This window comes from Macaca nemestrina, chromosome 13 (genome assembly GCF_043159975.1).
Source record: "Macaca nemestrina isolate mMacNem1 chromosome 13, mMacNem.hap1, whole genome shotgun sequence".
NCBI classification, from domain to species: Eukaryota; Metazoa; Chordata; class Mammalia; order Primates; family Cercopithecidae; genus Macaca; species Macaca nemestrina.
The window spans coordinates 54,186,812-54,213,481 of NC_092137.1; the positions used below are offsets into that span (position 1 = coordinate 54,186,812).

Genomic DNA, 26,670 nt, shown 5'->3' on the forward strand with positions numbered 1-26,670 from the left:
AAAAAAAAAAAATCTCTTCAGAAAAAAAGCAAAAGCAAAATGAAATAAGCGAACCTCACTGTTTATCTGGCTAGCAGAGACATACTTAGAGCAGTGACTTTTAAAAACAGCAAAATATATGCTTTGTGGGATGTATAAAAATCAAATTTAGAGTAACTGTCAACAGGAACCAAGAGTTTTCACGAGAGGTAAAAGATATAAAAATGCAAGTGGTTAAATAAAATCTTAGTAATTCCAAATTTGAATTAAAAATGTCAGTACGAGCTATCTCTCTTTAGAAAATGTGCTGTGTCCACCAAATAAGCCCAGAAACACTAACCAACTGAGTAACAATGAATATTCCTTGAGCCCAGGAGATTGAAGCTGCAGTGAGCTATGATCGTGCCACTGCACTCCAGCCTGGGTGACAAAAAAAGGAAAAGGAAATAACACTGAACATTAATTATTGAATATCAATTGGTGCGATGTCAGAACACATCATTTTTTAATCCCTGGCATGTGACCAAAATTACTTTATGAATTTAATTCAATCCCAGTAGGAATTGTGTTTATAAAGGTTTAAAAAAATTACAGAAGTATAAACTTGACAAGGAGATTCAAAATCCTGCCTTGGTGTGGGTGAGGAAGAATATGGTTGATGTAATTTAACCACATCTCCAAAATGGCAGGACATCCATAGAAAAGTAACTTAAGTTGGAAAATAAAAAATGAGCAGTATAAGGGTATTTCTTTTTTTTTTTTTTTTTTTTTGAGACGGGGTCTCGCCTGTCGCCCAGGCTGCAGTGCAGTGGCGCAATCTCGGCTCACTGCAAGCTCCGCCTCCCGGGTTCATGCCATTCTCCTGCCTCAGCCTCCCTAGAAGCTGGGACTACAGGTGCCCGCCACCACGCCCGGCTAATTTTTTTTGTATTTTTAGTAGAGACAGGGTTTCACCATGTTCGCCAAGACGGTCTTGATCTCCTGACCTCGTGATCTGCCCACCTCGGCCTCCCATAGTGCTGGGATTACAGGCATGAGTCACCGCGCCCGGCCAGGGTATTTCTTTAGAGACAAAGAGGTGTGCAAAAGCTTGAAAGTGGTGAACATGGGCTGGGCAGACTGGCTCATGAGGATCACTTGAAGCCAGGAGTTTGATAGCAGCCTAGTTCCAGCTACACAAGACACTGAGGTGGGAGGATCACTTGAGCCCAGGAGTTTGAGGCCATCCTGGACAACACAGTGAGTTATCATCTCTTTAAAAAAAAAAAAAAAAAAAATGCAGATACATCTCTTTTGCCCAGCAATTTTACACCTAGGAAATATCCTACAAATATGCTCACATGTGCAAGATACTTAAGAACAGCCAGAGGTTCCATCAACAGAAAACTGGTTAAATTTTTAAATGATGGTACAATTTAGTCATAAAAAGAGGCAATTTTGTGTAATGATATGAAAAGACGGACATGATATACTGAGTTAAAAACCAAAATCACCTTGCAGAATTAAGTAATTGTTATTCATAAAACAATTTCACAAACACATTTGTAGGGTATAGCAGAGACACATTCATAGTCAAAGGTATAAAAGGACATACACCAGCAAAGTCAGGGTACAAATGGTAAATACTCAACAGTTCACATCTCTAGGCATTACAGGTGGAGTTCTTTTCCTGGTCATTTTATTCACACTCACAGTAAATATGAGGTGATTTACAGTTTGGGTAGTTAACTGTGGTATAAAAAAGAAGATATTCATTTGCTGGCAAGGTCTATTATCACCAGAATTTAAGATGACTCACTCGTCTGTTGAATCAGCAGTCTCTCTTCCTATCATTATGGAAAAAATGTGTTTTTCTAATGAAATTAAGACACAATATTCTCAAGTACAGCATGGGTGAAAATGTTCTACTAAAAAGAGTAAAATCCTAAAATCCAATAGATAAATTTCACCAGATAGATTATATACTAAACTATGTTAACCAGTAGAAAATGCGGTTCATTTAGTTAGCAAAGGAATCACCTTATATTTTTCTCCTGATTATTGAAAAAAAGTTTTTCTAAAGAAATACCATCAATGTGAGGTGACTGTATCCAATGTACCACAGTATCTGTACATTCTTCTCTAAGTTTCACATATGCAAAACTATAGTGGTGGATTTTGAGGAGCATTTTCTGAAGTTTGAAACTTAGGATAAAATACCTCTCCTCCCTCCTGACCACCACCATTTGAGCCCTTAATTGTTCCAAATTAATATTAAGTTAAAGATCAGTAAAATAATAATATAAGTATGTACTTTACCACTGTGCTTTCTGCTTTCCAGGTATGTCATTTCATCCTTCTAACAATTCTGTGAGGGATACTGATATTAAACTCCCACTCTTTATATAGGAGGGAAGTTCAGAAGCTTGTGCAAGGTCCAAAGAAAGCACCTGTCACAGGCAGAATTTTTTTTTTTTTAAACTGTCACCCAGGCTAGAGTACAGTGGCCAGATCTGGTTCACTGCAGCCTCCGCCTCCAGGGTTCAAGCAATTCTCCTGCATCAGCCTCCTGTGTAGCTGGGACTACAGGTGTCTGCCACCACGCCCGGCTAATTTTTGTATTTTTAGTAGAGATGGGGTTTCACCATGTTGTTCACGCTGGTCTCAAACTCCTGATCTCAAGTGATCTGCCCGCCTTGGCCTTCCAAAGTGCTGGGATTACAGGTGTGAGCCACTGTGCCCAACCTACAGGCAGGATTTTAAACTAGGACTCTATTTACCCGAAAGCCAGGACTTTGTAAGCTGTTATTGGTTGGAAAACCTCTTTCTTTAATCTTAAGAATATGAAGACTCTTAGACCAGAATAGGCAAGTTTATATATAGATATATATAAATATAAATTTAATAAATATATATTTCAAGGTTTTTTATGGATATAAAACTGCTTTTTATGGGATAGGATAAATAAGATTTTTAACAGAACAGCCAATGTACCATATGTTTCTTACAACAATGTGTTAGCTGAAGTAGATCCAGCATTTTCACTTCTTGTGATTTATCCTATAAAAAACATGTGCAAAGTGCAAAAGATATATACAAGATGTTCACTGTATCATTAATGAGGAGGAACATGTCTACAGTGTTTACCATGTGCCTGATGCTGCTTTAAGCACTTAGCATATGAAAGCACCCTTTATTCTCTCAATTTAGGATGCAATATCTTTTAATCTAAACTCTTGCTATTTGCTAATGGCAACTCAGGAAATGGAAAATGTACATAATTCCTTGTTATCAGACTCAGCCACCCACTCCTCAATTTGGATAATGAGAAACACGTATTAACTCATTTAATCCTTGTAACATCCTCAGGATGCGTGGTGGTATTACCCCCATTTTACTGATGAGAGGGATAAAGTTCGGAGGGGTTGAATTAGATGCCCATGATTACATAATGAGTTCATGGCCCATGGAGATGAATTTGATCCAGGCAGCCTGGCTCAAAACTTCATGCTATTAATGACTCCACTCACTGCCTCTTGTTGTCTACCTAGTGAACAACTGTCAAAAATCTACTACTAGAGAGCACACTGGATATTAAATTCTATAAGCCACATAAGGAATAATACAGATACCTACTTACTGACGTGGAAAGGTACATATATTGATTACGTTCATAAAAGGGAAGCTGTAGAGCTACTGGCATGACTCTACTGAAAAACAACTATGTAGGAAAATAACATTTGAGGAAATATAAATAAAAAGAGAAATATATATAAATAGAAATAATATAAATAAAACTATGAACATTGGCTGTTATACACAATTAGTCTTGTCAGTCTATCTTATAGATTTTTTATGAGTATGTGCTGCATTTATAAACTCACAATAATTTTAAGCAAAAAAGATACATATGAGAAAGGTTAATGGTAATGGTAGTTTATGAATATTTCCTTCCAACTTTCTAAGTTTTCTCTCAATAGGCATTTATTTCTTTCTAAAAGGAGAGAATTAAACTTACACTGTTACTGAAATTTTCCACAAACTTCAAAGTAATGAAACTCATTTTTATTAAATTAGGAATGGAAGACCAAGCACAGTGGCTCATATCTGTAATCCCAGCACTTTGGGAGGCTATTGTGGGAGGACCACTGGAGACCAACCTGGATAACATTAGACCCCAACTGTACAAAAATTTTTGAGAAAATTAGCCAGGCATGGTTGGTGTACACCTGTAGTCCCAGCTACTCAAGAGGCTGAGGCAGGAGGATTGCTTGAGCCCAGGAGATTGAGACTGCAGTGAGCCATGACTGCACCACTGCAGGGAGACTGTCTCAAAAAAAAAAAAGTGGCGGGCAGGGCGGGGGGCCCAGGTGATAAGCTGCCATCCACTGGTCTCTCCTCTGAAATGCATGTTGTTGACCACCCACGATCAGGTAATTTGGGTTTTAAACTTTGGAGAGTTGATAATAATCTAGTCCTTTAAATGGTTCTAATTTAGTTCATATAAGTAAGTTATGAGGAATATGCTAACTGAATCATCTCTATTTGTTGTGTTCTCATCACCCCTAACCTGTGAATGTTGGCTCAATTCTTACACTTTTTTTTTTCCCATCTACACCCATTCCCTTGATGATCTCATTCAATTTCATGGTTTTAAATACCATCTATGTTGATGACATTCAAGTTTGTACCACCAGGCTGCACTGCTCCACTGAACTCTGAATGTGTACCCATTATCTTCACTTATAAAAGCATCTTGACTTACAAGTCTTGTAAGCATCTGAAATACGTTGGAAAGGGAATTTCTGACCTCCTCTTCAACTCCTTCTGTGCTCCTCTCATGGTTTAGTAAACAGGTTTCTTTTAAACGCCTCTCTTTATCCTCACCCTCTACACATCTGATTTATGGGCAAAATAACTATGATGTGATGCCTTTGTACCTCTGGCCCCATTCATCATGATGGCCTAGGAGATTCTCAACCTCAATATTAGTATATCCAGGTGAAATGTTAGGCTTGTCAATGGTAACTTATATTGCACAGCTTTCTTTCTTTGTTTTTTCTGAGATGGAGTCTCGCTCTGCTGCCAGGCTGGAGTGCAGTGGCGCAATCTCAGCTTACTATATACTATAACCTCCACCTCCCGGGTTCAAGCGAGTCTCCTGCCTCAGCCTCCCAAGTAGCTGGGACTAGAGGTGTGCACCGCCATGCCCAGCTAATTTTTGTATTTTTAGTAGAAATGGGGTTTCACTATGTTGGCCAAGATGGTCTCGATCTCTTGACCTTGTGATCCGCCCACCTCGGCCTCCCAAAGTGCTGAGATTACAGGTGTGAGCCACCGCACACGGCCTCTATCATACAGCTGTCTAATGACCTAAGTTTTTCATAAACTTCAAGTGAATTCAAATCATTCTTCTACCAACTGCACTCTTACATACTTGCCTATATTTGTTCTGAATGAAAGAAAAGGGATGGAACCCCAGCTATCCTAACAATCATTGCACATTATGAATTTATGAATGTTCTATATCTGCTTGGTATGTGACAGAGGAAAAACATTTAAGTACTAGGTAGACTAATCCTACGTACACCAAAGACCTATAGGTAAGAAGGACTTATACGCTAGCAGCTACTGTCTACTTTTATACCCCAAAAGATCCCAGGGATATTCCTGGGTATCATCGTCTGCATAGCATTCTTAAAATATTTTAGTAGTTCAGTCTTTGAAAGTTACTGGTACAGTTATCTGTTTGAAATTTCCTAAAGACAAAGTATACTATAGCAAATCAAAAGTTTAGCATGCCATTTGTTAATCAACAATAATAAGGGCTCTCCTCCTTGGATAATAATAACTGTACTGATGAATAATGTCAAAAAGTGGTGATGTTTATGCCAAGCCCTTCAAATGTATAATTAACACTGTTTTCCTAACCACAGTCAACCATATCATTATTGCAAACTATGATTTTGGAAACTAATGAGTCAACCTGTGACCTTAGTTCTACTAGCTGCATCTCCTGAGTAGATGATTAGATAAAACCACTCAAACCATGCCTTTCATTAAAAAAATGTCATTATATGATACCAGAGGCAAATGATTTCCTGCAGATATTTGTTAAAAACAGTTATAGGGCCCTTTAACATTGTAAAATAAACACAACATACTGAACACTTTCGTTTGTAGATTATATTAGTAAAGAAGTCAGAAATGGCTATATTAAAACATTTCTTTGTAGCTTTTAACTATTAATAGTCCCTCTAATCTATTATTACTGAGAAATTAGCTATCAGGTAAAACAATATGCTGTTAAAATTTCATGTAGCTGTCAAAATCTTGCTATCACCTAATATTAAAAACACAATTTCAACAAATATTAAACCACTATCACTTAATGATTTTTCTGTGACCATTTTACTTTTTAGAGTTCCAATCAAAATTCACACACTGTCTGAAGAAAGGAGATGCATTCTTAATTTAGCAAAACCTTACCTTAAAAAACAAAGGTAGAAGCTGAAGTTGTTCTGTGACTGCTGTAGAAAAGGATCTTCCTGCACTTGCCATCAGCCATTTCAATACTATTTTGAAAACAAAGATGCAGAGTAAGTCTTTGCTATTCATTTACAGACCACAAAGTAGAACAATACTATAATGTTAGTGTCAGACAGCCACTCCAATCGCTCTTCAATGTTACGAAAGAGATCATCTATGTTACTTCATAAATTAGACACTTATTGAGAAGCAGTATAACAGCACCCAAAATAAAATTTAAAACTTTTATGCATAAAAAGATACTATCCAGAGAGGAGAAAGACAACCCACAGGAGAAAATATTTCTAAATTGTGTATCTGATAAGGCATTGATATTAGAATAAATAAAGAACTAAAGCTCAAAAACAACAAAACAATCTAATTCAGAAATGGGCTGGGTAAAGTGGCTGGCTCATGCCTGTAATTCCAGCACTTCTGGAGGCCAAGGCAAGAGGATCCCTTGAGCTCAGGAGTTCAAGACCAGTCTGACCAACATACGGAGACCCCTGTCTCTAGAAAATATTTAAAAATTAGCTGAGTGTGGTGGTGGTGCACACCTGTAGTCCCAGCTACTTAGGAGGCTGAGGTGGGAGGATCTCTTGAGTCCTGGAGGTTGAGGCTGCAGTGAGCAGCCTGGACGACAAAGTGAAAGGTAGCAGAGGGGTGGGTAATGAATGACATGAGTAAATATTTCTCCAAACAAGAAATACAAATGGCTTATAAAGATTCTTGAAATATCAGTAATCATTAGGGAAATGCAAACCAAAATACCTCTTCGTACCCACTAAGATGGCTGTACTTTAAAAAAGTATACCACAAGATACTTCTTCATACCCACTAAGATGGCTATACTTTAAAAAAGCAAGCAAACAGAAAACAAGTGGTGAGAACACGGAACGCTTGTGCGTTTGCTGACTGGAATGTAAAATGGTGCAGCTGCTGTGGAGAAGAGTCTGGCAGCTCTTCAAAAACTTAAGCACAGGAATACTACATGGTCTCACAATTCCACTTCTAGTACATACCCTGAAGAACTGCAAGCAAGCACTCAAACAGGTACTTACACAAACATCAATGTTCAGAGCAGCATTGGTCACAATAGCCAAAGGTGGAAACAACCCAAATATCCAGCAAACAGACGAATGACACAACATGAATCAGAAATTCATTCATTCAACTTGAAAATACAATGTAACATGAAATAAGCCAGACACAAAAAAGACTTGTGATTCAACTTATATGACCTACCTAGAGTGGGCAAATTCAGAGATGGAAAGTAGACAGTGGTTACAAAGGATGTGGGGAGGGAAAATGAGGAGCTGTTGTTAAAGGGTACAGAGCTTCAGTTTCGTATGGTGAAGAGAATTCCAGAGATAAATGGTGGTGATGGTTGCACAAGGGTGTGAATGTACTTAATGCCACTGAACTGCACACTTAAAAGTGGTTAAAACAGTAAATTTTTCATTATGTCTATTTTACCACAATAAAAAAAGAGGTGGGAAAAAACTCCACAGGATAATCAAATAAATGTTTTCAAATGAGTTTCTACTAATTTTATCCACTCACTGGTTTTCAAGAGTTTAATGCCCTGAGTTCGTTCATCTTCTTCACCAATTCCATTTTCTTCCATAACATGGTTCTGAATTTCTTCATCCACATCCATGAGAGGTTTCAATTTCTCCAGAATTCGACCAGTAAACTCAGGGACATGAGGCGATGTGGTTGGTGCGGTATTTGGCAAAGAAACATCAATCATGAATATGTAGGTCAGCACGCTGCAAAATAAAATACTTCATATAGGAAGAGGTACCACATTACCAATAAAAATGAGGTTCAAAAGTTATGACCCAATCAAAGCAAACTGTCCCAAGACAATTCCTGGAGTGGGTCTTAGATTATGCCTGTGTGTAAAAGAAGCCTTATAATTAAGAGGTATTGAAACTTAAGTGTTGTGACTGCTCATCTTTGGCTTCTGAGGACGCTGCTGTCCTAGTTTACATTCAGTGTTGCATCTTGGTTCCCACGACACAATAGCAAACAATTTGAGAAAGACACCATGAAACCCACTGACAACATAACCAGCATGTATTATTAGCTATTACAATTTAAAAAACAAAGCACTCGAGAGGTATGCCACAGAGAAAACGGTACCTACCTTCCTATTCTTTCTCTGACATTTTTGTAAACCTGGGTGAGTTTAGGCTCCAAATACTTCAGTAGTCTGTGCAATAGTTCAGGCACTCTCCACTCTTGCTGGGCAAGGCCACCTTGTAGTACATAAAGTCGACTAAAATTAAAGCATCGTAGTGTTATTTTGGAGGCCCTTTCTGCCTTTACATATTGACAGTATGGACAGACAATGTCTGTATTTCACTTAAAACTTTTTCATTTTCTCACCTAATAACTACTACAATATCCACAATTCAAAATAGCCTGTTTATGAAGATTTTATTTTTCCTTCTGTATTTGCATTTCATCTCCACTACTAGACAACTGAAAGAAATACTGACTTCAGAATACTCACCAAGTAATATTTAAACATCAGAATTCAAGTTTTCTCATTAAGTACTTCTTCTTTTGAATGAAATTATCCATATTTCTATTGTCTAACTTTCTACAGCACCATATGCCCCAACCAAGGCAGTTTTTCCTTAAAATGATTACTCTCTCTTTGTATCTTTTTAACATAAGATGTGATGAAGACACAAAAGTACAAAAGACAATTCCAATAAAAGATCTGACAGCAAAGAATGCTGACTCTAATTTGCGTTTAAATTGCTCAGGTTGCCTACATCTCACTTACTTATCCAACTAATAAATAACTCTTATTAAGTATCACATGTTGTATGGAACCAGATCACAACACCTTCCAGAAGAAAGTAATTACTTCATCTAGACTTTACAAGTATAGACCATTTATAAACACCTCATGGGTTTTTAAAAAAATTTACCATGCATCTACAAAGGATCCTCCTTCACCACTCAATGGTGATTCCAACAGCAGTTCAAAAAGCCAGTGAAGTTTCCGGGGATCTCTGCTTTCCTGTGTTTAAAATATGATGTAACAGTTAACAGGGGACCTACAATTCTATAAATAAATCATATTCAGTTATTTTATTTAATTTTGTTTTTAAGGCTAGGTCTAACTCTTGCCCAGGCTGGAGTGAAGTGGTGTGATTACCTCCCAGGCTTCAAGTAATCCACCCGCCTCGGCCTCTAAAGTAGCTGGGACCACAGGCATGTGCCACTATGCTTCGCAATTTTTTATTTTTTGTAGAGACAGAGTCTCCCTATATTGCCCAGGCTGGTCTCCAACTCCTGGCCCCAAGCAATCTTCCTGACTCGGCTTCCCAAAGTTCTGCGATTAAAGGTGAGGGCCAGTGCACCCAGTCATATTCAATTATTTTAGAAATACTAAAAACATATATAAGTACAGTCACCCCTTGGTATCTGTGGCAGATTGGTTCCAGAACTCCCTTAGGATACCAAAATCCACAGATGCTCAAGTCTCTTATGAAAATGGTGTAGAATTTACATATAACCTACGCACATCCTCCTGTACACTTTACATCTTCTCTAGATTATTTGTAATACCTAATACAATGTAAATGCTATGTAAATAGTGGTTATACTGTATTGTTTAGGGAATAATGACAAGAAAAAAAAATCTGAACAGGTTCACTATAGACACAACCATCCCCCACCCTTCCAAAATATTCTCCATCTTCTCAGGTTGGCTGAAACGACAGATGTGGAACTTATGGATATGGAGGGCTGACTGTATAGAAGAAGAAAACCAAACTAAAACTGACAGATGACTCAGATTCAAATATGACAATCATAGTTCAAGTTAACAGTGAGAAAACTGTTGTTAGCTAAATGGATTATCTTAAATCAAAGTACACAAGCTATGGACATATCCGGTATAAAAAATAATACCTTAACTTTGTATTATGTGGCTTTTACTATATGTAAGTGACATTTCCAAATACATGATTGTCACTTAATTTTAAAATGCATTACCACAGCAGAGAAGATAAAATAATCACTTAAGAGTTACCTCTCAAGACTTATTTGAAAGGCTAAATAGAGCCATCTCCAATTACGTAAGATGACAAAAGTATGAACAAACTTTCAAGATTCAAGAAGTGAGTTACTTCACTTAGAATAATAGTCTCGAATCCCATGGAAATAAAAAACAGAGACAGTATCAAACAGTTTGAATACACGAGTTAGACAAAGAAAGATGTAGGATAACTTACACAAGATGTTGCTATACAAGCTCCCCAGTCATTATAAGTTTCAACGGTAATGTTAGACAGTGCTGTTCTAAGCAGAGGGCACAGAAGCTCCCACAGCTTCTCCACCTACTCAAAACAAAATATATAATGGTAAGAGTTAATGACACTCTGAACATTTTTCTCCAAATATCTTTCTTTACCTGGAAATGTACGCACATATAAATACATCATTTAAATTATTTTTGAGACATGGTCTCATGCTATTGCCCAGGCTGGAGTGCAGTGGCACGATCATACCTCGATGCAGCCTTAAGCTTGTGAGCTCAAGTGATCCACTCACTTCAGCCTTCCAAGGAGCGTGGACTATAGGTGTGTGCCACTATGCCCAGCAATTTTTTTTTTTTTTACTTTTTGTAAAAACAGGATCTTGCTATGTTGCCCCAGCTGGTCTTGAACTCCTAGCCTCAAGCAATCCTGTCACCCTGACCTCCCAAAGTGCTAGAATTATAGGTATGAGCTAGTATGCCTGGCCCCAATTATTTTTTAGAGCACCCAATTAATCCACGAAAGTACCTCACTACATTATCATCATACATATCCAGATATAGGTGAAATGTTTCCCAAAAGATATTCAGAAAAGAGTAAATACTTTGTGTGGCTCTTTAAAAAAAATCTCTTGGCTGAGTGCAGTGGGTCACGCCTGTAATCCCAGAACTTTGGGAGGCCAAGGCAGGGGGATCACTTGAGATCAGGAGTTTAAGACCAGCCTGGCCACAGGGCAAAACCACGTCTCCACTAAAAATACAAAAATTAGCTGAGCGTGGTGGCACATGTCTGTAATCCCAACTACTCGGGAGGCTGAGGCAGGAGAATCGCTTGAACCTGGGAGGCAGAGGTTGCAGTGAGCCGAGATCATCCCACCGCACTCCAGCCTAAGCAACAGAGCGAGACTATGTCTCAAAAAACAAAATAAAACAAAACAAATCTCTCATATGACTGGTAAGTGTTCTTAAAAATCTTGTATAATAGTACACTAGGCTGAAACAAAACCTCAATCAAATTTTCCACATTTCTCAAGATCATTTGATTAAATCTTAGAGGCAATGAATGACATTTTAATTTAATTTAGTAATTAGTCTGAGATATAATCTTCAAATTCCAAGTCTTGGATAAACAGTCCTTAAAAACACATACAGTTGTACAGAGACTGCATTTACGCACATATATTTTCTCAAAGGTTAATGAGCATACAAATCACCTTGAGGTCTTAAAATGCAGACTGATTCATCTTAAGTGGGCCTGACATCTTACTTTCCTAAAAAGCTCCCAAGTGCGACCTCTGCTGTAGGTCCATGGACTGTACTTTAGTTAAAAAGGACATACCTTGATTTCATCATTACACACTGTGTGCATGTATCAAAATATCACATGTACCCCATAAACATGAACAGCTACTATTATCAATTTTTTAAGTTCCTAAAAAAAAAATCTGAAATTTGTTTTAAAAAAAAGAATGAATGAAGGCCAGGCACAGTAGCTCACACCTGTAATCCCAGCACTTTGGGAGGCCAAGGTAGGCAGAGTTCAAGAGCCATGAGTTCGAGACCAGCCTGGCTAATGTGGAGAAACCCCGCCTCTATTAAAAACACAAAAATTAGCCTGACATGGTGGCGCATGCCTGTAATCCCAGCTACTGAGGTGGCTGAGGCATTGCTTGAACCCAGGGGACAGAGGTTGCACAGAGCCATGATCACACCACTGTACTCCAGCCTGGGCGACAGAGTAAGACTGTCCAAAAAAAAAGAAAGAGAAGAAACGCAGACAAGGAAGATGGAAGGAAGGAAGGCAGACAAGGAGGAAGGAAGGCAGGCAGACAAGGAGGGAGGGAGGGAGGGAGGGAGGTAAGGAAAGAAGGAAGGAGGCCGGGCGCGGTGGCTCACGCCTGTAATCCCAGCACTTTGGGAGGCCGAGGCGGGCGGATCACAAGGTCAGGAGATCGAGACCACAGTGAAACCCCGTCTCTACTAAAAATACAAAAAATTAGCTGGGCGCGGTTGTGGGCGCCTGTAGTCCCAGCTACTCGGGAGGCTGAGGCAGGAGAATGGCGTGAACCCGGGAGGCGGAGCTTGCAGTGAGCCGAGATCGCGCCACTGCACTCCAGCCTGGGCGACAGAGCGAGACTCCGTCTCAAAAAAAAAAAAAGAAAGAAAGAAGGAAGGAAGGGAGGGAGGGAGGGAGGCAGGAAGGAATTCTTCAATCAGCAGGAAGGGTTTGAGACAAAATTTTCAGTGGCAGCACTGTTTTGATTTTACCAAAAAAAGCTTTATCTCAAAGAACATATAGGGAAAGGAATTATGTTTTACAAAACAGGTAACTCAAGAGTGGCTTTAGTAACGTAACAGATGACAAGACCACATGTAACATTTTAAAATAAAATTGTTTCTTGTAAGCAAAAGTGTTTGCAGTCCTCCTAAAAGTTGACCAAAAAACCCTATTTGTGTCTTCTCTTCGACAAAATAATGGTCTACCTTATGTTCAGGTAGTCCTGACATTTGACCAGGTTATTTTTAGTCTGGTGCATTTTGCTAACAAACTAACCTTAAAGACAGATGTATGAAAACTAAATCTTACAATTAAAAAAAGGGATACTCTAAAAGGGAGAGTCAAACTCCAACTGTCTAGAAGACTAGGCAAGTAATATAAATGATAAGGAGGCTAAGAGAAAAGACTTAATGAGAAGCTGGAATGGCTTAATGAAGGGAGAAGCGCACATGCACCATCAGCAGAGTGACACAGTGCAATAATGTAGGACCAGTGTTCCAGGATCTTCCTCTTTTTCAAGAAACTGGAATTCTTTTTTTTTTTTTTTTGGATTTTTTCCACCAATGTGGGTAAATATTTCAAAAATTTAAAGATAGTAAATGTTCTTAGAGACCATTAAGCTGTAATCTGTAATCAAAAGCAATGTCTACATATCGGCATATTTCCTATCACTGAACATTTCATATTTTAATTATCAGCATCTAATGTGTTGGGAATTGCCACCAAAATGGGTAACATAGCTTTAACAGGAAATGTTCTGTACAAATATTAATACATCACCTTTTCAAATGTCCAATGCTTAGAACCTCTGATTAAACCAGCTATAATTTCTGCAACACATCGCTGGGTGCTTTCATGTGAATCTGCAACCAAACGTTCTAAATGCGGCTTCAGAACTGGCAGGAAGGCATCATCAAAATTCCTGAATATACCCTATAAAAACAAAGACAGTTCTTCAGTACTCAAATGGCTATCATCTCAATTATAATTATGCTTGTAATTATTCTGTACATTACTAATGTGCTTAACAACTCCAAGCGCACTCCCCTTTAGAACTGCTTTAACAATTCCGATAAGTTAAAATAGTAAGAATATTGTCATTTTAAACATCACATTAAAATGTAACCAATGAAACAAATATTAATAATCTTTCTAAGTATCACACCTCAAAAAAAGCAACTAAACATAAAAAACACATATAGTTTTGGGTATTTTTTTCTTTCTAGTGCCAATTACAACAAACATTAAAGATAAATACAGTCATCCCTTGGTGTGCATGGGGAACTGGTTTCAAGATCCCCACTCCAGAATACCAAAATGTTCAAGTCCTTTACATAAAATGGTAATACATCCTCCTGTATATTTTAAATCATCTTAAGAGTACTTATAAGATCTAATACAATGTTTACCAATTGTATTATATATTAATGCTACGTAAATACTTGTTATAATGTCTTGTTTAGGGAATAATGACAACAACAAAAGTCTATACATGTTCAGTGTAAATTCCAGTGCCATTTTAGATGAAAGCAGATGGCTAGCCTTGATCAAATATTTATAAGTTATGAACCTACAAACTGAATAGTTACTAAGCATTACAAAGAGGATATGTAAATAATATAGTTACCTTAAAGAGACAAAAACGTCGTGGATTAAACTTATCTTTTCCTTTTCTGTCTTCTAATGATAGAAAAGTAATTAACTGTTCAACAAATTTAGGATCAGAAAAATGATCAAATATAATCTGTTCTGCCTACAAAGTTAAAAAAAAAAAAGAACAATATTCAGGGTTTAAAATCTACTTAAATACATGATTCTGAAAAAGTTAAAATTACAAGATTTTGATAGTCAAAAGCAGGCTGTATTTTTGTTTCAATGAATTTTTAGTTCTCATAGATAACAATGATTTCTAAAACCAACTATCTCCCTCTAAAAATGCTAAAACAGTAAGAATAAGTTTTCCTTCAGATTCTCAAGTTTGAATCCTATTTCTCACACTGTGAATTAAAAATCAACAAATGTTCTGCTTGGTAAATGAAGACTGAAAGCAACTGTGACATCTGGTGTGCAATTTGTTAAAATCCCCAAGACTATAAATCAAGCCCCAACAAATCACTTCCATATTTATAAAACACCAGAAGTTAAAAGGTAAACCAACCGTTCAGAACCAGAAAAAGTTACAACACCATTAACTTGAGGAATACATAAACTTAAAAACCCTTGTCAACTTTCTTTTTTCTTTTCTTTTTTTGGGACAGGGTCTCACTCTGTCACTCAGGCTGGAGTGCAGTGGTGTGATCATGGCTCATTGCAGGTAATCAGGTAATTTTCCCACCTTAGCCTTCCAAGTAGCTGAGACTAGAGGTGTGCACCACTACGCCCAGCTAACTTTTGTATTTTTTGTAGAGACAGGGTTTCGCCATGTTGCTCAGGATAGTCTCAAACTCCTGGGCTCAAGTGATCCATCTGCCTCAGACTTCCAAAGTGTTGGGATTACAGGCATGTGCCATGGCTCCCAGCCAAGTCAACTTTCAAAATGAAGTAAATTAAATGAAGTTTAAGTCAAGTTTTAACTGAAATCTACCAGTATGTGTTTATGGAGTACCCATAATTTATATGCAATAGAAAACTAAAAATCAGTCATTAACTTTTCCTTTAAAACACTTGTAACGGAACTGATACAAGAAATGAGCAGCAAACTACATGAAGCAGTAGCCAAGGGAGTGCTGAATGGGGTGGTAACTCAGTCTTAGATACATCAAGATCTATGTCAACTGGCACTGGTATAAAGGGGTTGGGGAGAATGGATTACATAGTCACCAATATTTATGCAGCGCTATACTGAAAAACACAACTTGTATTAAGAAAAAAAAAGAAAAAGAAGAATTGAAGTGAGGTTGAGATAAATCAGTGGCCCAAAATAAGATGCATTTGAACCATGGTGAAATGGAATGCTTACCTCTGTCATATCCTCCCTGCTTCTGCCAAGCTTAGGCTGCTCTTCCACACCAGCATAAACAACCATATTCCTATATAGTAAGAGTTCATATTTATCATACGCATAGAAAAAAATATTAGAGCTTCATGGATAGAAAGCATTAGAAGGCACTTTTAATGAACTCTAACTAGATGCTAAGTTTGGGGAGATGAGTACAGCAGTAACAGTCTAGGCCTTAAAAATCTATCAGATCACTGTGTCCTAATGACAAATGGAGTTAATAAGGAGAGAAAAGTATGTATTTCTCTGGGCTGGTTTAGGCATGTGTATTATTAATAGGTAGGAATATAATTTAGAGCAGCTATTAATAACCTCCTTAGCCATATAACCATGGGATTCAGAAAGGCTAAGGGTTTTCATACAAGGAAAGAGGCAGGAATGAGGCGTAGCATTGGCAGGAGCAAAAGAAAGAGAGGACTAGGGAAGGGGAAAGATAAAAGAACCTTCAAGTGCCTCTGAACCTCCCCAGAAACTGAAATATGATAAAAGTTATATCAAAGGCATTTAATGATAAGATACACAGTAAGTTACTTACTTTGGCCAGGTGTAGTATCCCCAGTGAGTTTTTTCCACAAAGCAACTTGACTCCCATTCTTTTTTAGTTCTTGGTAAAGTTTTGCTATCATAATGCAACCAATGATTATCAGGTCTATCACCAGCAATAATTTGGGTGGGTTTAGGATATCCACCTAAGGAAAAGACAATCACATTTGATGAATTTAAAAACATTCACCCAACAGTTATTCTCAAATTTCAATCAACAGTACCAGTGTAACTTTGTCTTCACAATACAACACTATTAAAATTCTCTCAAGACAAGGTAACATATGTATGAGCAATTGGGGGCACATTTCAAAACAGAGAAGATGGGATTATCTACTAAATTTTGTTGAATCAGTTATTTTGGGGGAAAAGATCAAGGATGAAACTTACTTCATTCCTTTTACCAAAATTAAATGGATTAATTTTGTTTAAACTATTTAGATTTGAAATAATAATTCCAGACTTACAGAGCTCAAAGAATTCCCACATAACTTTCACTGAGACACCCAAATTTTAACATTTTGATATTCTCTCTCTCTCCACACATACTTATCAAAACTATGAGTATCAACTGTAGACATCATCTCAAATAATCAAAATACAATTCTCAAAGTTTACATTAACACAGTAAAATTATTTCATCAACAGACTTAAATTTGGACGGCTGTCCCACTGAATGTACTTTACATTAAAAAAAATTTTTAAACATTTTCTTCTGGACTATAATCCAATCCAGGATTAAACATTGCATTAAAGGAAACTAAAGATACCATACAATTGAAATGCAATGTTTTAATCCTGGATTGGAGACCAGAAAAAAATGGTTTTTTCTTCTGAAAAATTCTGGTAATACAATAAGGTATGAGGAAGAAAATTCACCTTGTCCCTATAATCCCACCACCCAAAGAGAAACATTTAACAAATTAATAACAGCAATTTAAGTCTTTGAAATACAGTTGATGAAATAATTAGTATAATTGCTTAGTGGGTGACATAAATAATATGAAGGCAGAAAGAATCAATCTATTTTTGTAGATAGTTATCACTGGCTTTTACTAAGTCAACTGTTTCCTTCATAATGTTATTTCATATTTTGTGTTAATATCCATAGAACAATATTTGAGGTCAAGAACTAAAATGTATACATGTCAAGAAAATTTTCTGAGTTTTATTGGAAAGTACTATTAATTACTTCTGGTAGTACTCACTGATGTCACATGGGTTAATGGTCAGCTTTTTGTGGGTTCTTTTTAGCTGTTTAAGGATACCAGCAACAGCTGAGATAGCCATCTAGAAAAGAAAAAAGGCACAATTATAAAAAATACTTAAATCACTTAACTGGTTGCTTGCTCTACTCAAAGGAGAAATCGATTCTGTTTCTTTAAAAAAACACCTCACCTATTGACATCTGGCAGTACAGCCATGTGAGTGCTAAATCTGACTTAGAATAAATCACAGGCAGTTCTTACTCTACCCATGCTAGTCTCTCCTCCTAGAAAACTTTGACCCTTTCTTTGTTAAACCAATACCTGCTCATTCTTCAAATCTTAGCCTCCAGGTATTTTATTTTATTTTTTTTTAGACTGAGTTTTCACTCTTGTTGCCCAGGCTGGAGTGCAATGGCACAATCTCGGCTCACCACAACCTCCCCATCCCGGGTTCAAGCGGTTCTCCTGCCTCAGCCTCCCGAGTAGCTGGGATTACAGGCATGCGCCACCACGTCCAGCAAATTTTGTACTTCTGGTAGAAACGGGGTTTCTCCATGTTGGTCAGGCTGGTCTGGAACTCCCAACCTCATGTGATCTACCTGCCTCAGTCTCCCAAAGTGCTGGGATTACAGGCGTGAGCCACCAAGCCTGGCCCAGCCTCAGGGTATCTTTAAAGGTCGTTCTCCAATGCTTCAGCTTAGGCCATCTCCCAATCCCTCACCTCACCTCTGACACTTGGAGAGTACAAAACTGTACCCTCAGGTTTCTTACCCCTCCTGAAACACTGCACATCTAATTTTTTAATTTTTCAATCTTTCCCATTAGCCTATAAACTTATTTCCTGCTATATTCCCAGTGTTTAAACACACAGTGCCTAAGCATGTCCTTATATATTTGTTAGATGAATCATTATCATCTCTGAACCAACGGGGTAGATTTCAAATCAATATACTTCAAGATATTTATTAACCAAGTGTGTATTGTTTGTGAAGAATTTAAAGACTTCAGGTCACGTACATAGTCTCAAACTCAAGACTGTAGCTAAAACAAGGTATGTACCTTCCGAACTACAATTGCATCATGGTTGAGATTCTCAACAAAAAACCGTATGGCACGAAGAGGCAACACTCGGTCATCTCTCAGCAGTAGAGACAGAAGCCCAATGCCTATATGTTCAAATTTCCAGGGCCTTAAAAGGAGGAAAAATGACAAAGCATACCACACATAAAACCACTTGAAAAAAAAAAAGAAAGTATGTGAAACACCTTATAATTTTAAGTTTCTCAAGAATTAAAATAGGTCTACTGAAGAACGCTGCTTCTATCATTAATCCCAAACTTTCCCTCCATCTCTTTTCCTCTTAATCTGCTTACAAATACACAAATCAGAACACAACTTTTTGTGACATAGTCATTCATAGCCTTCCTTGTAGAAAACTCCTATAGTATTTAAGATAAATGCTGTGAGAATTACAAAAATCTTTTGTACTTACAGGTTTCTTTGCTCCACACCATCTAGCAAGGTGTCTACCAAATTTTCATAGTTCCTTTAAAAAAAAAAAAAATCAGGTGAGGTATTACTTTACTATAATACTAAAATGAACATCAAAAAATATAATAGAAATGCAAATTCTAGCCAAATTCACCCTCCTTGCCCACTTACTTCTCACCACCTGACTGTAAAGGGCCTGGTGACAAGCAAGCCAGAATGAAAGCAGACAGGTGAACAGAGATGCTGGGAAAAGCTCATGAGAGGCTAGGGAGAGTGAACTCAACTTTTCCTGAGTGGACATGCACAAGTAACTCTGTAAGTAGTAATCAATTAATTGGGAGTGGTATACACACACACACACACACACACACACACACACACACACACACACGATACAGCCTATGAAATATATTACATAGGCTGTAAGAATTTATTATTTATACACATTTTAGAAAACAACAAAGAGGCATATTCATATACTAATTATAAGGCAAAGACAAAATCAAATTAGGAAGACTCTTGCTTGAGTGTCATCACTGAAGGATTTAAGTGCTTTGGTACCAAGAATCCAAAAACAGTTTATTAAAATCCTGATACCAAATTTGACCAAAAAGTCATTATTATTATATGAACTATAAAATGATACATCTGCTAAACTTGAATTTAGGAATTAATGACTGATATGTACCAGTTACGCAGTTTCTGAAATATTACTACCTTAAAAAAGAAAGAAAGAAAGATAATTGACTAGAAAAAAAAAAAAGGTATGACAGTGAAATAACTTTTTGTTTTATTTGAGACAGGGTCTTGCTCTTTTACCCAGGCTGAAATGCAGAGGCACAATCTCTGCTCACTATAACCTCTGCCTCCCAGGTTCAAGCGATCCTCCTTAGCCCCCTAAGTAGCTGGGGCTGTAGGCACATGCCACCATACCTGGCTAATTTTTGTATTTTTTGTATAGACAGCGTTTCACCATGTTGCCCAGGCTGGTCTCGAACTCCTTAGCTCAAGCGATCTTCCCACCTCAACCTCCCAAAGTGCTGGGATAACAGGCAAAAGCCACCACGCTTGACCTTATTTTTAAGATGGTGTTTTATACCTCCATAGCTTACAAAGAAAAAACAGGAATCTTTGTAATAACTATCTCTTGATTTCTTTGTATTTTTTTCAGAAGTCAATCTGTAAACATCATTAAGCAATTATGGTATACATCTATATTTTAGAGATGTTAAAAACTTACTATCGGCCAGGCGTGGGGGCTCACGCCTATAATCCTAGCACTTTGGGAGGCTGAGGTGGGCAGATCACTTGAGGCCAGGAGTTTGAGACCAGCCTGGCCAATGTGGTGAAACCCTGTCTCTACTAAAAACACAAAAATAGCCCGGTGTGGTGGTGCATGCCTGTTATCTCAGCTACTCGGGAGGCTGACACATGAGAACAGTTTAAACCTGGGAGGTGGAGGTTGCAGTGAGCCATGATCGTCTCACTGTACTCCAGCCTGGGCAACAGGGCAAGACTCTGTCTCAAAAAAAGCCAAAACTTACTATCTATATGTCATCTATTGAAGTACACCATTCATCAATTACCTTAGGGCATCAGCATTCTTTTCTTGTTGGCGTTTAATTCCTTCCTTAATTTTTTCTGGGCTAAGCAATATCTGGTTGATAGAGGGGTTTTTTGACTGTTGAAGTAATTCCGCTATTTCAACACATGACTTTGGAATCTTGTTGAAAAGAAAAAAGCAGGAAAAAAAAATGAAGTTCTGATGCATACTACCTGAACGAACCTTGAAAATGTTAAGTGAAAGAGGCCAGACACAAAAGTCCACATATTTTATGATTCCATTTATATGAAATATCTAATAACAGGAAAATTTACTGAAAAAGAAAGTGGTTTCCAGGGCTTTGGGGTATGGAAGAATGGGAAGCGACTGCTATTAGGTACTCATTTTGTTTTGGGGCAATGAAAATATTGTGGAGGCCAGACATGGCGGCTCATTTCTGTAATCCCAGCACTTTGGGAGGTCAAGGTGAGGGGACTGCTTGAGGCCAGGAGTTTGAGACCAGCCCTGGGAACACAGCAAGACCCCTGTCTCTCTTAAAAAAAAAAAAAAAAATTTTAAATTAGCTGGGTGTGGTGGTGCACACCTATAGTCCTAGTTACTAGGAAAGTTGAGGCAGGGGATGATTATGCCACTGCACTCTAGCCTTGGGGGACAGAATGAAGCAGAATGAGAATGAGAAACAAACAAAAAGGAAAATGCTCTGGAATTCAAGTGGTTACACAGCCCTGTGACTATACTATTGTGCATACAACCTGTCCATATTAAAAGGGTGATATTTATGATATGTGAATTACATCTCAATTAAATTTTTTTCTAAAAAATAAAGTATAATCTAAAGACAGTTGCAAATAGCAACGCTATGTTTGATTTAAAAGGAATATATTTAGAACAGTGGTTTTTAAACCAGGGGAGAGATGTCAACCATAGTCACTTTAAGGCAGAGGTGGATTCTGCTGTGCTCATCCTTCTTTTACTCACCCCCATGTTCTGAGGGGGCAAAAATACAGATTTGCAGGTTCCTAGAAAACCTGCTATAACTCGCAACCTGAGCACCACTGAAAGTTATATTCTTTAGTCTTTCATTTGTCAAATCATTCAATTTTAGTTTTCTTCACTATAAATTACAGACCCGGACCCAGTAGTCGATCTTTTGTGACTTTGGCTAGCATGGTAAACCTCGTTAAATATAATTAAGTCTTTGAAAAATGAAGCTGTGGACACACACAAAATAAGGGTAAATATAACAAATCAGTAAGCCTTTGTGGAGCCCTGGCTGTCTCCCCACCATGCTCCAACTTGCTACTCTACCTTGTTATCTATGAAAGTACTTAATGATCAATGAAAGTACAAAAAGCAAACAGGCAACAAATGCTTTTTTAAAAAAAACACTGGACTCAAATGCCAAGAATATTATTGCTGGAAAAAGGGCAAGAAAAATAAAGGGCATTTTAACAAGGCGGGATTTCCACTAAAACTTGAATGAAAGAATGACATTGCTTACTGTGAAGTCCAAGCCAATTGTTTCATACTGCCTATGAATCTTTTCTGCAAGATCATCAAACAGTCTCACTATTGATGGCTTTTCCAGGGACATTGCTTGGCTAAGGCCTGAAGAAACAATCGCTGGCCAAGTCTGTACAATACAGTCCCAATCATGAAGGTTTGCCAAGCACACACCACTGTGATTTCCAAGGAGACAGTACAAGGCACCCTGCAGAAAAAAATATATACATATGTTTACATGGGAAATAAGAGGCATCGTGTAGTTGTAGCCAACACACCTACATGTTGATTTTAAATGAGTATTGATTACTTAAATGCTTAACATTGGTTAGTAAAATATATTCACACATTGAACATGTTACTTTTTAGAAACTTTAACTTGACATTTAAGTGGCATCCGTTAATATTTTCTCTAAGTCATTTAATACAGAGTTTGGGACAGGTGAGGTGGCTCACGCCTGTAGTTCTTGCATTTTGGGAGGCCAAAGCAGGTAGACCGGTTGAGCTCAGGAGTTTGAGAGCCTGGGCAACATGGTGAAACCTCTTCTCTACAAAAAATCAAAAATTAGCGGGGCATGGTGGCACACACCTGTGGTCCCAGCTCCTCAGGAGGCTGAGGTGGGAGGATCACTTAAGCCCAACAGGTCGGAGGCTACAATGAGCTGTGCTTATGCCACTGTACTCCAGCCTAGGTGACACAGCGAGACCCTGTCTCCAAAAAGAAAAAAAGAAATTGCTCAAAGAATGGCTACTAATAAGGTAGTAAAGAAATGTAAGGATGTTTCTAAGAACATATATTCCATAGTAATTTTCTTCAAGTATATCATAAAAACCACAAAATGTGCCACTCTTAAAATTTTAGGGTCTAATGTTTGGTGTTTGAAATAATTTATTAAATAGTAGTTAACACTCGGTTGCTGAGTAATTTACAAAGTACATAAAAACTATATTGTGTATTTATTACTCATGAAAGTCCAATTAACCACAATGATTCTGATGATAGCAGGTATCCTTTGATGACAGCAGGTATCCTTTCTAAAGTGCTTTTTCATAAAAAGAGTTAGTAGTATCAAAATATTTTGATTTTCTTTTTTTTTTTTTTTTTTTTTTGAGGCAGATTCTTGCTCTGTCGCCCAGGCTGGAGTGCAGTGGCACAATCTTGGCTCACTGCAACCTCCGCCTCCCGGGTTCAAGCGATTCTCCTGCCTCAGCCTCCTGAGTAGCTGGGATTACAGGAGCCTGCCACCACGCCTGGCTAATTTTTGTATTTTTAGTAGAGATGGGGTTTCACCGTGTTGGCCAGGCTAGTCTAGAACTCCTGACCTTATGATCCGCCCACCTTGGCCTCCCAAAGTGCTGGGATTACAGACATGAGCCACCGTGCCCGGCCAATATTTTGATTTTCAACTCACCTCACCTGATTCCAATCTAGCTTGTTACTGACTTTGTATTCCACTCCTCTCCACAGGTTCTCCATAAGGTCACTCATAACCTGGATTTTGTTGATCTAATAGATATTTTTCGATTGTACTTGACCTCTCTAATTTTGTCCATTTAAACTGCTCTCATTAAGTCAACAACAGGATAGTCAATGAGTCAAACCTACAAGACTCTTGAATTATACATCTGCACCGGGGGTCAGCAAATATTTTCCATTTGCTCTGTCTCAACTACTCTTCTCTGTCACTGTAGAGTGAAAGTAGCCATACATAATACATAAAGAAATGAACATGACTGTGTTTCAACAGAAGTTTTAAAAAAGCAAACTTTTACTTTTACAAAAGCAAACAGCAACTGAGCCTGGGCTATGGTTTATTGACACCTCTGTCTTACAAGCTTCATGGAACATGTTCAGGGTTCATCTTCATTATCTCCAAAAAAACAAAGAATGTACTCACTGACTCTTCCTTCTAGAAAGACCTCTTTCTGCCTTCTGTGATTCTTCCCTACTTCTTGATACCTTTCTGACCTCTCCAGTGTCACTCAGCTCTTCTACTGGCTTCTAAAGGAGTTTCTCAACATATGCCCCTTGGTCCTCTTCTTAATCTCCTCCTAGGCTTTCTTATCCATGCCCATAGATTTCAATTATCATCAACATACATGGAAATGGTATCTTCGGACTCAGATGTCTAACTGCCCACTTGACGGTGCTCTTAGTTCACTGGAACCACTTCAAATTAAACTAGTCCAAATTAACTATTGTCATCATCTATTCTACTCTCGCTCTCTCTGATGTGCCCAACAACTAGTTGTACGATCCAAAAGCTTAGTAATTTTGACATTTCCTTTTTTCAGTCCCCTCATGTTCAATCACCAAGTCCTACCTGTTCTCACTCTTAATTCACTCTCAATCTATTTCTTTCTACCTGACAGTATAAGCAATCATTATATATTACCTATACTCTATTACATCCCCATAGGATGTAGTATTTGCCTTATCCTGTATCATTTCTTTTCTTCTCTACTCCAATTACATAAGCTTTCATACCATTGCTCAAACTTACCATATTTCTTCCTTCCTGTCTTAAGCCCTTCCTTCATGCTGGTCATACTACTCTAAACTTCTTGGTCTTTCATCCCTCTCTGCCACAGGCCAGCCAGACTACTTGGCCACTAGCACTCAAGTTCAACAATTCTTTTCCTCAGGGAAGTCTGCTTCTTACATTTTCTTCATCATAATACTGATCACAAACAGAGGTAAATAAGTAAATAATGAGTCTCCTCATATCGGTATGAAACAAAGATTATACCTTTTTAAAGGTGAATCGTGTTGATATCTTCAATTTACTTTGAAATACATAAAAAAACTGAACAGATATGTGATAAAACAAATATAGCAAAATCTTAAATATAGAACCTCAATGGTGAAGATATGGATGTTTACTGTAGAATTCTTTCAACTTTTCAGTATGTTTGAAAATGTTTACAATAAAACAGAAAAAAATCCCTGTACCTTGAATTGCTGCTGTGTAACATCTTGTCTATCAGGCCTTAAGAACTCCAAAACCAAGGGAATGATATCTCTGCAACAGAAGTTATATGCTCCCAAGGCAGCAAAAAATGTTTGCTGAGCCTTATTTCTCACCTGGAGGAAGTATTATTAACAAAGGACTTTTATTATATATTAAAGTACAAAGCAGTTTAAAACAAATTTCAAAAACAATAATGATAATTTACATGTTTTTCTCATTAACAAAAGAAATCTCAAAGCAAATATCCTAAAAAACAAGTAAATGATTATCTTTACTTATATCAAAAGGAAAGCACATTACCACCGACCATATCTATGGTTTAGGTTACACTGACTGAAATATGTTTGATAAAAGCGAGACTGAATGGAACCAATATGCATTTGCTCAGTAACATAGCTAAAAGTAACCAGCATACTATTAAACTTTTTATTCTGAATTACTCTTCATATGAAGAGCCAGATTTTCTCTTCTGTCCACACAAGGAAAATTAAAGAATTTCCAGGAGGAACTTAAATAAACCAAAACAGACACATAACAACTTAAAATTTTTAAGGCAAACCTTAAGCACAATCTCACATATTTTTGACCCAAACAAAACATTAAATATAAATTTACAACTTATGAACTAGTTAAACAGTAATGGATAATAACTGGTTATAGTAGGCTGGGCACGGTGGCTCACACCTGTAATCCCAGCACTTTGGGAGGCTGAGGCAGGTGGATCACCTGAGGTCAGGAGTTAAGAGGCCAGCCTGGCCAACATGGAGAAACCCTGTCTCTACTAAAAACACAAAATTAGCCAGGCATGGTGGTGCATGCCTGTAGTCCCAGCTACCGGGGAGGCCGAGGCAGGAGAATTGCTGGAACTTAGGAGGCGGAGGTTGCAGTAAACCGAGATTGTGCCACTGCACTCAAGCCTGGGTTACAGAGCGAGACTCCATCTCAAACAAACAAACAAAAAAGAGTTTGAAATATGCACAATATGTTGCTTTTCCTATAACCAGTTTTTTTTTTTTTTCGCTCTGTCACCCAGGCTGGAGTGCAGTGGCGCCATCTTGGCTCACTGCAACCTCTGCCTCCCAGGGTTCAAGCGATTCTCCTGCCTTAGCCTCCCGTGTAGCTGGTACTATAGGTGCATGCCACCACACCTGGCTAATTTTTTGTATTTTTAGGAGGGTGGGGGTTTCACCATGTTGCCAAGCTGGTCTTGAACTCCTGATCTCAAGTGATCCACCCGCCTTGGCCTCCCACTCACAGTGTTGGGATTACAGGCATAAGCCACCATACCTGGCCTCAAACTCATTTTAAACATTACTTCAGAGGGAATCTCTGAGCCAGAGATTAG

The 26,670-nt window shown here is 37.9% G+C and overlaps 1 protein-coding gene across 4 annotated transcripts in view; it reads right to left on the bottom strand.

Moving 5' to 3' along the window:
- LOC105465033 (proteasome activator subunit 4) overlaps window positions 1-26,670 on the bottom strand; it is a 107,491-nt gene that overhangs the window by 14,798 nt on the left and 66,023 nt on the right. For all 4 annotated transcript variants that reach the window (XM_071076676.1, XM_071076677.1, XM_071076674.1 and 1 more), the window contains 15 exons: window positions 25,307-25,438; window positions 22,352-22,561; window positions 20,873-21,009; window positions 19,288-19,341; window positions 18,855-18,984; window positions 17,796-17,877; window positions 16,580-16,733; window positions 16,006-16,075; window positions 14,674-14,799; window positions 13,827-13,979; window positions 10,746-10,850; window positions 9,435-9,526; window positions 8,639-8,770; window positions 8,050-8,258; window positions 6,448-6,533 (listed from right to left, as the gene is read on the bottom strand). In XM_071076676.1, coding sequence (XP_070932777.1) covers window positions 6,448-6,533; window positions 8,050-8,258; window positions 8,639-8,770; window positions 9,435-9,526; window positions 10,746-10,850; window positions 13,827-13,979; window positions 14,674-14,799; window positions 16,006-16,075; window positions 16,580-16,733; window positions 17,796-17,877; window positions 18,855-18,984; window positions 19,288-19,341; window positions 20,873-21,009; window positions 22,352-22,561; window positions 25,307-25,438 — 1,872 coding nt within the window. The remainder of the gene's footprint in view (window positions 1-6,447; window positions 6,534-8,049; window positions 8,259-8,638; window positions 8,771-9,434; window positions 9,527-10,745; window positions 10,851-13,826; window positions 13,980-14,673; window positions 14,800-16,005; window positions 16,076-16,579; window positions 16,734-17,795; window positions 17,878-18,854; window positions 18,985-19,287; window positions 19,342-20,872; window positions 21,010-22,351; window positions 22,562-25,306; window positions 25,439-26,670) is intronic.